This window comes from Musa acuminata, chromosome BXJ3-2, assembly GCF_036884655.1.
Source record: "Musa acuminata AAA Group cultivar baxijiao chromosome BXJ3-2, Cavendish_Baxijiao_AAA, whole genome shotgun sequence".
NCBI lineage: Eukaryota > Viridiplantae > Streptophyta > Magnoliopsida > Zingiberales > Musaceae > Musa > Musa acuminata.
The window spans coordinates 36012007-36023147 of NC_088350.1; the positions used below are offsets into that span (position 1 = coordinate 36012007).

General features: G+C 46.5%; 2 protein-coding genes and 1 long non-coding RNA gene across 4 annotated transcripts; all 3 read right to left on the reverse strand.

Annotated features, from left to right (window-relative positions):
- Positions 1-2382: 2382 nt before the first annotated feature.
- On the reverse strand, positions 2383-4201 carry LOC135631681 (uncharacterized). Of its 2 annotated transcripts, XR_010494430.1 has the most exons (4): positions 4001-4201; positions 2920-2958; positions 2743-2829; positions 2383-2657 (listed from the first exon to the last, which is right to left on the reverse strand). It is a non-coding gene; the product is annotated as an uncharacterized LOC135631681 (long non-coding RNA). The 2 variants fall into 2 exon arrangements; XR_010494429.1 differs by lacking the exon at positions 2920-2958.
- Positions 4202-4613: 412 nt separating this feature from the next.
- On the reverse strand, positions 4614-6928 carry LOC103976808 (small ribosomal subunit protein uS12). The gene is given in 7 exon segments (XM_065138687.1): positions 4614-5588; positions 5704-5956; positions 6076-6261; positions 6588-6675; positions 6776-6828; positions 6830-6853; positions 6855-6928. Coding segments are annotated over 5 exon segments (369 nt in total). The 5' UTR covers positions 6921-6928; the 3' UTR covers positions 4614-5588; positions 5704-5956; positions 6076-6123.
- Positions 6929-9424: 2496 nt separating this feature from the next.
- LOC103976638 (protein RADIALIS-like 3) lies at positions 9425-10664 on the reverse strand. The gene has a single exon (XM_018822220.2). It carries the CDS (start codon positions 10317-10319, stop codon positions 10041-10043), a length of 279 nt encoding a protein of 92 aa, XP_018677765.1. The 5' UTR covers positions 10320-10664; the 3' UTR covers positions 9425-10040.
- Positions 10665-11141: the final 477 nt, after the last annotated feature.

The following is an 11141-nucleotide window of genomic DNA, read 5'->3' on the forward strand; positions in this document are numbered from 1 at the left end:
AGATGACTCCGACCCCTAAATTGTGCGTCCGAGCACGTGAGGTGAGCTTACCGCGTTGCAGTTTGGCGACAAAGTGCCCCCAAAAAACGACATTTTGGCCCAAATCCTCGAGTTCTTGTCATCCACCACGGTGACTAGATTCCAATAAGTTGTATTTCCATGTGATCTATCGTTACGCCCGACCCTCCACCTCAGCCTGTTTGAGAAGAAGAGGTGTAGCGAAGGGCAGATGACCGAGGAGGAGGATGAAGATATGAGATTAGGAGGAGGAGTATACTATCAGGTGGACGTCCAACCCAACTCCCCTTTCCGCCACTACCGGCCCAACGCAACAACTTCGCCGCCGTCGGCACCATCCTTCGCTACGACCGCCGCTCGTTCCTCGCCTGGCTTGGGACTCATATGTGATTTTGGGATGGGAAAAGACAGGTGCATATGGGCGAGTCGTCCGCTCTGCCTACGTTGGGTTTAGCTCGTGGTTCGATCACCCGGATGGCGGACGGGTTGAGCAGACCCAAGGACCCAGCGAGGTGGGCTAGTTTGGTTCCGAACCGTAAAACATATCTGGGTTCGTTCACCGGTTAGTGAGCTTACCACATACGTGTCTGGCGACAAAGAGGCCCAAAAAAAAAAATTTTGGCGTCAAATCCACCAAATTTTGTGTTCTTATTCTTAAATGCGGTGACCAGACTCGAGAAAACTGACTGCGCCTCACCTCCTCAAATAAATGCCAACGCAACCGAGCCAGACCCGTGGGGCCATGACTCCGCGGCCCCGACACCTAAACGGTTGGTTCGAAAAACCTCTAGGTATACTTACCGATTACCGGTTAGGTGGCAAAGAGGCCCAAAAAAAAGTTTTTTGAGCGCAAATCCTTCAAATTCTGCGTTCTTATTCTTACCAGGGGTGTCAAGACTTCCAGGTGCGAGACGGGCCAAGCCGCGTTGGGTCGGGCCATCGTGGCCTACCGTATGAGCACGACCCACACCCCGACCCGTGCGTTGTGGCTACGAACATGCTCGAGTGGGTTTACCGTATTTCAGTTTGGCGACACAGTGCCCCAAAAATAAATTTTTGGTCCGAAATCCTTGAGGTTCAACATTCTTATCGTCCACTGCCGTGACCAGATTCTGGTGGTTCACTGTTTCCCTCGACTTAACCTCGACCCGCAGCGCCACCGTCGTCTACGCCGTCCATCCTAAAGCTGTAACGACTCACCGTCAATCGAGAGGATCGCGAAGAAGAGGGATAGTGAACGGCGGACGAGGGTGAAAGGGGAAGGAGATGAATGGCAAGGCGGATGTCCAACCCAAATCCCCCTTCCGCCTCCACCGGCCTAACGCAAACGGATGCCTCCGTCGCTGTCGCCGCTCCTTCCGCTCCATCGGGTCCAATCACCCAGACGACGCGTTCAGCTTTGAGTCCATCAGACAAAAGGAGATGGCAATCAATCAGGCTGCGGGGCGGTTCCGAACCATGATAGACGGCTACAAGCACCGTTTCCTAAGCTTACCGCACGCGCGTCTGGTGTCAAAAGGCCCCAAAAAAAAAAAAATATTGTCAAAAGCTTCAGTTTCTGTACTCTTATACTTACCTTTAGTGAGCGTATTCAAGAAATCGAACCGGCCAATCTCGTGAGTGGGCTTCTACTTAGGTGTGATCGAACAGGCCGGACCGGCTTGAGTTGGGCCGACTTGGCCCATATTCTCTTACCCGTAAAGCGAGACATCAACACCGTCCCTTGGCTTACTGCAGACACCATCGAGGTGAGCGTATTATTTCAGATGTCAAATCCGAGGGGTTGGGTCTCTGTTCTTAGTCTTACTAGAGATGGCCGGATTCAGATGTCACCATTATCTGCCCACCACCGATCTGCTCGTGTCACCAAAGAAGATTAGGAGGTCGTCGAAGGAGAGGTAGTATATCGCTCGCGCTGCTTCCGCCTGAAATGTGAGAAAAAGGATTGCGCAAGCGGCGGCTGGAGGAGAGGAGGAGATGGTGGTGGTCTTCCTATTCGTTTTCGGGGATTCGGATAGGACAGGATAAGAGGCAATCTCCCAAATAGATGGATTCCACTTGGAAGGCACACTTGCGTCGAGTCAGGAGAAAACTACCGGCCTCGAAGACGGTTAGTAGATTTGTGATAGAAAAATACAAGGTAAATCCAGTGGTTCCTTGTTTCTCCATGACAATCTTGGGTAGAAAAATCTAGTGGTTCCTTATTTCTCTCAGTCAAGACAGCCTCGGAAAACCCAGTATTCGCAGGCATCAAATGTTAAACGACAATTGATGATCGGAAAAAAAAAAAAAACAAAAACAAAAGTGGCCTCGTACACCGACGACACCAATAATGGCACACGAGAAAAACAGGCTCTGACGATCTTAACCAGCAGCAGCAGATTCATGTACCATATATAAATGAGCTACTCACAATTGTCTGAGGGAGTAAAATTGCATAGGAAGGGAAGTGGTATAAAAGGAGTGCTTTGAGCCACCACCCATTGATACGATTAAAGTGGAACGCGTGATTGCAAACACCTAAGCAGATGAGCATAGAGTCAACAGAAAGAATTGCACAGAAGACGGAGGCAGCGAAGCATTTGATGTTTGGAACATATACAAGAATGTATGACTCACTGGCTGGCTCAATGGACCTACTGCCAAATCACAAATAGAAAGCAACTGTTCAAACATCTTAGATAAAAAAAAAAGAAATATAGAGAGAAAACAACTTTTACCAACTTTGAAACCAAACCAGAATCGAATGTGTTGGCTAGGTTAAGCCTTGACAGTTGTTCGTAAGGTCCTCGGATCGAATCCCGTCTTCACCTATATTACCATTTGCAGATTAAAAAAAAGAAAACCTTTGAAATCAGAATCAGATTGTGTATTATGGATGTAATTTCAGTGGCAGCATACATTGTGGCTGATAATTTGACTCGCATGGCTCAGCTTCAACTAAAGCACAAAAAATGACAGACAAAATTAGACCAATAAACATTTACAAGTAAGTCTCTATCACAATGATCTAATGAAGCTTTTCCAAATCCATTTCTTATATATCTCGATCCGACAGGCAAAGGAACTGAATGTACAAGCAACCATGCTACCATACCAATGTATAACCAATTTTTAATCATTTAATGCCGAAGTTTTTGTATGCTTTTAGTTCATATTGCCGTTATCTATGTTTGATAGAATTCTAATGCTACCAAGAGATTCAGTTGATGCAAGAACAAATAAAATCGATACATCACAGATTCAGTTGAGTTAAAACCCCAGTGAACTCAAACTCACTCGGCAGGCAGGACATTGATGGGTAACTAACTAACTAACTAACTAGGCATCGAGAGTTTGGTCCAAAATGAATTCAATGTTTCTAAAATAGCGTTGGTCTCGGAGGCTCGATCAGAATTCTAAATTATGCTGGTTAAACTGTGGGACGAATTGATGTCTGAACCAATATTTGTGAGCAAACGAATTCGATCGAAACAGGAAACCTATAATAACACTAATTTTCGGCAACAAAATAGAATGTTCCGATATTGAGATAAATGACACTCTCGAGAAACAAACTAATTTGCGGCATACAAAATTTTCATGAAAGATAAAACCATATAGGAGGATCGTTCAAGACAAGAAAGCCGAAAAGAATCGCATCGCGCGAGTAACAAAACGTGAGGCATACGCACTCGCGTGTATAGGCTGGCGCTCAACGCCTGCTGCAAGGAGATTTCAGAACCAACAACAACCAGATCTGAAACTCCAACCATATACATAAACCTAAAGAATCACCGAAACATGCGACCAAGACGGAGCAAATCAAGAAAATATACAAGGGGAAAGGCAGGTCACAGAGGACCAGGATGTGATTCCCACAATTATCCACCACGACATCAAATCGGTCAATCAATTGGAAAGATCCACGGAAAAAGAATCAAGACCCCAAGTGACACAATCGATACAAAGTGCAAAGCGCCATCGGCGATCGGACACATACCCCAGGCCCAGAGGGCGATAGCATTCCACTTGTTGATCCCAAACGTGTTCGGCTTCTTCGATAAGGACGACTACCCGGCGGCGCCACTGGACCGTTCGCGGGCCGGAACCATGTTGATGTCGGTGCGGAGGGAAGCCATGGATGGAAGCGAGGAGGAGGGTTTGGTGATGCCGAGGAGGGGCACCGCATGATCGCCGAGCTTCTAAATCATTATGATATGAATAATAATAATAATAATATTATTATTATTATTATTAAAGGGTTGTCATGTGTTTGGGTCGTTTCACGTGAGTGAGATGTACATCGTACTTTGCCCAACAAAAATTATTTGATGGCGTATCGTACCATACCGGCAAAGCAAAGTGTGGCTTACGTCCCAAGTGCCGTGAGAGCCGACTAGACGTGCTACGACAAAAATTATTCCGTTTTTAATTTCTATAATTCATAAATCGATGAAGAATATAGTAGTTTATGTGACGACCCCACCACCAAATCGTTCGACGGCCAATTAAATTCCACGTCAAGCCCCCCCCCCCCCCCCCCAAAACACATAATAACAACAACCCTGGAACCGAACCGATTATAATACCATCTACCACCTGCGGAGATCCGGTTAAGCATTGATCCCTCCGAGCCGAACCTTGAAATCAAATCCACATCGAAAAAAAGTACAAGACAGTGCGCTTGGCTTCGAAGCAAGAAAACAAGTGAAGAGAGCTTCCATGGATGTGGTGTGGTGTGGTGTGGTATGATGTGAGTATAGTGTATGATACAAAAGTTGAGGTCTTCTTCCATCACGCGCTTGGCTTGTTGGCTTGGATCGACGAAGCAGGATGAGTTGCTGCTCCCTTGGAAACTCCACCCGCTGCATTCTTGGTGGCGACGCTGGATTTCGACGCTCCGTCGCAAGCGGGTTGTGCATCTCGGTTGGCTACCTTGGAAGCAGGTTTCAGGGTGGGAATGTCGAACTCGAGTCCGTCTTCTATGTCATTATCTTTGACAGCACGGGGATGATGCCTGCGCCGGGAGCCAGACTTTGGCTCCGACATCAGTCGAGCGCATAGCCGTCCGGCGACGCATGCGATGATGGCCAGCAAAGCAATCACTCCGAGTACGATGAAGACGGGGCCGAACGAGCCCCTGGAGTCCGAGGATGAAATCGGCGTCGACTGGGGAAGCGACGACATGTTTTCCCTGTGTTGTGTCCGGGGTCAAGAGGAGCAACCTGCCTGCTACAGAGAAAGGGGAGTCGAGTCTCGTGGGTGGCGATGGCTGTGAATGTGGCCAACTTATGGATGATGGAAAGCAGGTGGAAGGGGCTTTGTTTGTTCAAGAGCCATGATATTCTCGAACTCTTTTCTCCAGCTTTCCAGCTTTTGAATGCTCGGAAGGAGAGAAAGCTGGGGGAATATATGGGGAGGCTTTGGAGCTGGCCAGCAACCGTAGGGGATTTAAAGCTTTAAGAGTTTGAGAAGTTGGATCAAAAGAAGGGGACGAGATCATTGTTCTGTCCTTTTTAGCAGACGACGGTGGGAGTGGGGGCTAAACCCCAGATTCCAGATGGCTTGTCGGACCAACAAATGCCAGCCTACAACCAACGATACGCTAGCTTATTACTAGTTACTTTAGGATTAAGCTTGATGGAGAAGCTGCTCGTACGAAAAAGAGTCGTATAACATCTTTTGAGGGAGGGGGGGACTCACGATCGCGGGGAGCATCATGTCTGCGTGCTCTTCTTTGACTGGGCCACGATCGACAGTTTTGGTTTTTGCTTTGAAGAACCCAACCTGCAAAAGAAAAGCTCAAGAAACACGGAGGAGGAGCTGAGCTGAGCTGCACCATGAAAGAACGAGCCAGCCCTGATCCCATCCTTCACGTCAGTTCAGTCGTGTAGACTCCTTGAAGAATTGACCCTTGGGATGTCTGGCAGGCATGGTGAAGGGTTACGCCAGCAAGCTGCAACATCAGCTAAAATGATATCAATACCGGGTTCTTCAAAGGAGACTAAAATGGAAGGGAACCAATCTAATAGATCGAATAGGTGATCGGCATTCAATGATTCATAACCACAAAACCTCTTCAAAAGCCAGTTCGATCGATTCATCTGAAAACTCAGCGAAGCCTCAACACCGAGGCTTCTCCTTTTCCTTGAACAGTGCCAACAGGGACACACCAGAAACCTTCACCACCTTGAACCGTACTCCGGGGATGTCACCGTCTGCATGGCCTTTCCGTCCAAATCCAGCAATCAAGACCTCGTCCTGTGAAAACAATGCAAACGGAGGACATACTTGTGAGAAGCAGATGGTACTGACGAGCAAGGACATTAGAACTTGCGGGCACTCAGAATATGCTCAGAGCGGATCCTGAGAGAGATGTCATGCAATGCTGAGAATGAACATTTACAGCCTCAGCGATGTGTGCCTGGTTGGAACGCATACCGGTGTCAACTGGTGCATACAGGTGTGAGCAAGACCACCACAGTAATGTCTCCTAACATCAAATCTTTGATAACAAGTCCACTAGATCAGTCTTTGGAGACATCAATCGCACATGAAATTTCTAGGCAAACCAAACCCCTACTTACGTTTTCTTCTATGAAATTTAAGCAGCCATCATTTGGAACTCTAGCACACTTTTGGATAGCAGAATTCGGCTGCTTAGCTTCTATGCCTCTGCGAGAGGAAATCAATCTAATGTCAGTCCCCCAAACATAAGCAACATCGAACAGTATTAAAAATCAGAAAGAATAACAAGTAACATCATATGGCTCACATCTTCTCTAGGACAATACCATTGGCACGCGAAGAACCGGCAAAGGGTTTTTTTCCACTCATTGCCAAGATGACTTTTTCTTGTATGCTTTATCTGCCCATCTTTGCCTCCTCCTGTGGGTTTTTAGCTTGCGCCCAGCTCCCATACCACGAGTCTTCCTGTGATAGAACTTAAGATTGTTAAAAGATCATCTATCTATCTTCACTCAAACAAATTCCCTTGCTGATCACTTCATTTTTTGGGGTGACTTCAAATTCCACTTCTTATCATGCACATCGAAATCTAACATCAACCATTCAAAATTTTGCTAGAGCCCTGCAGCATCATTTTCCTTTCAGTAGGCCACTATATGTGCTAACGAGAATCCAAACTAGAAATGCATCATTCTACCATACAAACCCAACAAACGGTACTCTCAATTAATTTTAATTATAGTCATAGACAAGCACATTTTCTCCTTGCCACAGAATAAGACTGAAAGAACAACATCACTGTCCTTTGTTCTGATGCAATCAACCAATGGGAAAAATAAGTTCAGGATCTCTTTCATGTTAGGCGGTTCCAAGTTGACAAGTAGTCAAGTACCGATAAGAACCCATGAGGACCAAATAAAATTAAAAAGTCTGCAGTCGATACAATCAAAAGAACCTAAACAAGGCAGTCATCATTCTACACGCTACTTACGGTATTGAAAATGTGAGTGGTATTATTGCCTTCCATGTGAACTTGTTCACAATGATACAAGTCAGGCAGGCAACAAAATACAACCTTAGCTACAACAGACGCAAGGTCCTTTTATCACTCGCTCACTCACTCATCATCATACACATGACGTGATAACAACTCCAGTATAGCGAGCAATATAAAGGAGTTACAAATTCCAACTCCGAATTCCTCAAAATTCTGATGTTTCTTCTACTCGGGCAAAGAAGATTTGTCATTTTAGTGCACGGGAAAAACCTAACTTTCAACAATATCATCGTTAGAACCGGTATTCATCGATCATAACTGCATCCAATTCTATTAAAATCACAAAAATCGGAATCCCAATCATCAAACTCGTTTCTTTTCTTCTCCGATTCTCCTAAAAGCCTAAAGCAACTAAAGCACCATATCGAAGTAAGCAAAACATAATTCACCCCTCATAAAAACAAGATTGGGAACACAACCCAACCCAACGAACACAAAGAACATACAAGGGAAAAGGCAGGTGAATCAAGAAGGATCCGATCGAGTTCCCGGCAGAACACAATCCAAACACCAGACAAGCATTTCAAACGTTGCATTCCGAATTGATGAGGCAATCGAGAACAAAATTAGTATCGTTGCCGCGAAAACTCACCCCGTATCGTCGGACGCCGAAGCTCGCTTTCCTCTCCGGTCGATGCGGAGGATCCGAAAGCGCGGGTGCGGTGGAAGCCCCAGCCGCTCCATTTTATAAACGATCCAAGTAGGGTAGACTGGGCGTACCCATGGGCCACGCGAGAACCCATGGCCCGAACCAGAAATATCCGGCCTTGATTACATTAATATGTCCATTCGAATTAGACTCGATCTTCGTCTGTCTCGGTTCCCGCATGCTCAACGCTTATCAAGCCTAGTCCGGTTTGGCTCTGTGCGCGGCGTCAGTCATCTTCCACTAAATTGAATTAAGGTATAAAAATTTTCCACTCAAGAAAAAATCTTTTTTTTTAATACGAAAAATCAGTTTGCTCATGACCTCCTGTCGTCGGACCCGTCTCCACCTCACATCACCGCCTTGCGCGGCCCCTGTGCCATCCTGCACTGCCCCTCACGCGTTGAGACGGTGATACGTCCGACGAGGGCCAGGCGCTAGTAGCGGAACCCTGCGTGAGGGTTGCGGGTGAGGCGCGTAGGGGTGGGGCCAGTGGGGTCAACGGAGGTGACGACGGCCCTCCTGCGCGGGCTATCAGTGAAGGTGAAGGCGAAGGCGAAGGCGGGTCCGGCAGAAAAATAATAATAATAATAATAATAATAATAATAATAATAATAATAATAATAATAATAATAATAATAAATTTTCAAATTTGCTAAGAGCACTTGATGAGACTTGGTGAGTCGCCGCTCGTCTCCTTTCCAAGCGTGGGGCAGAGAGATAGAGAGTTAGGAGTTGAGGCTTTGTGTGATGGTTGTTCTCGGAGCAAGATATCATTTATTAATGTTTCGTCAAATAACTATTGATTGACTTGTTCGAGAAATATTGGCTAATTTAAATTGCTCGTGTTGCAATTACATGAACAGCACGACGATCAGTACACTTTTGTGCGATAATTGGGTCGGGGCTTCACTGCTGTGATGTGCTTTCGCCCATCTAATTCGGTACACTTTTTTAAATTCATTTCATCAACACATCTATCCAGTGGCTTGGACGATTCGAGAAGCAAGACACGGATAGAAACCTCCAACGGTGGAACTAAATTTCAATGCGATTTCCATCCGTCGACACACACGAATGTTTCTTGATCTCCGAAGAAGAAGAACCATGGTCTTCTAGTTCGTACTAGAGAGATTGAATTCTGCTTTGAAATCCATGGTTTACCGGAGCTTTAGGCACCTCCGCCTGCAAAATCGTGTGGTAACTATCAGAAACCACTGTGAAATGCATAAAAAGAATGGCTGGCATCGGGTGGCACCACGCCATGGGAAGTTACTATGTTAAAAGCACCACCAGTTCATGCAGCTCTAGGAAAATCGAGTTAATTAAAAAGCTTGTGTCAGTCATGATCTTTGGGTAGCCATCCATCCATATCTTATCGGATCTATGCAATTCTTATTGTTTTGGCATGTCTGTCCCGACGAATGGGTGGGGGGGATGGAGTTTAGAATGGCATACATGGAGATCAAGCATGGTTGGATCGAGGCAGAGAGAGGGTAGTTCTCGGCGTCATATGAAACAGGAGCCAGACAAGGATGAGGAGTTTGTACAGAGTAGAGTTGGGACGATGTCCTCGGTGTCATGCAAAGCGCGAACCCATGTTGGTTTTTCCGGTTGGCATTTTGCCCAGCTGATAGCAACCGTTCCGACTTAGTCTCGTGATGATGCTTGAACAGGGTAAGGTGGTCTCGGAACGAGGGAGAAGACAAGGCAGGCAGGGATCCGTCATCATGGATGAGGCACAACAGCGACTGTGATCTTGGTTTCCATACACGAAGATAATTAGGTCGAGAAAGAAGGATCAGTGGACTCTTTTCCGGTCTTCAAACAAGCCCGTGCACTCTTTAGCAGTGGAAAGTGGATGTACGGCTACCTCTGTTCCTCATCGGCGCCACCGTCCCGGCTGCCGGAAGACTTGTAATTTGGATACGGCACCCGACCCGACTCGATGTGCTCGAGGTCCTCAAGCAGCAGCTCGTAGTGTTTCTTGACCTCTTCGGCGGTCTTCCCTCCGCCGACGGCTCGTGCCACATTCTGCCAGCGATCCGGGGTGTCTTTGTCGTACACCGCGAGAGCCCGCTCGAAGAGCTTGTTCTGCTGCGGAGTCCACGAGGAGGTCGAGCCACGTGAGAGCGATCCCGACGCCATGTTGCCGAGAGGATGACTCGAGAATGGAACGAGGGGACTCCAGAATCGAATGGGAGATTGGAAAACGGGTGTGTGTGCGAGTGTGTGTGTGTATATATAGTGTCAGCACTGTTTGCTGGAGGGCTGTTGTCGGCATGAGGAAACTGTTGCCAGGGTTATCTTTATAAGCAGCAGCTTGCTTGAGAACCACGAGATGGAGCTTAAGAGCAAGGGACAAGGAACAAGGAGGGGAGAGCTTTGCTGCGTGTGAGGTAGGGACATCATCATCGACAACACAAGGCTCAAGGAGGAGAGAGGAAAGGTCCCTCTCTCATCTTTTTTTTTTTTGGTCTCCCTATCTAAATGTAGACTTTCCAGCAATTTAAGCTCTATAAATTCCTTTGTGAGCACTTAATTATTCATATTTCATGATCTGTTGTAGCATGCACTGGAGCTCTTGAGAGTCTGCTTCCCCAAGACGTTATGATCGATGACTAATATTTTTGTTTGTCCTGTCCCGTAGATGGGTGGTTTTCATAATTCATAATTAAATTAATGTATATGGCAACACAAGAGAGATCAGTTGCATTCAAGAAATAATGATTCTTATACCTTCCCGAGGAGGAGGGTACGTCGGGGGCATGATTCCCTTTGCCATGTCTTTATATGATTCTACTAATCTTGATTACGTCGATGGATCCTGCACAACTTGCGTAAAAAAGCAGTAGCGTTGTCGCGACCTCATCCCTTTTCCTTTTTGCAGTCGTAAAAGATGTGGTTCGGGATCGAGATGATCGCGTAGCCTACCCCGTTTCTTCTATCTTCTCCTCTGTTTTATTATTA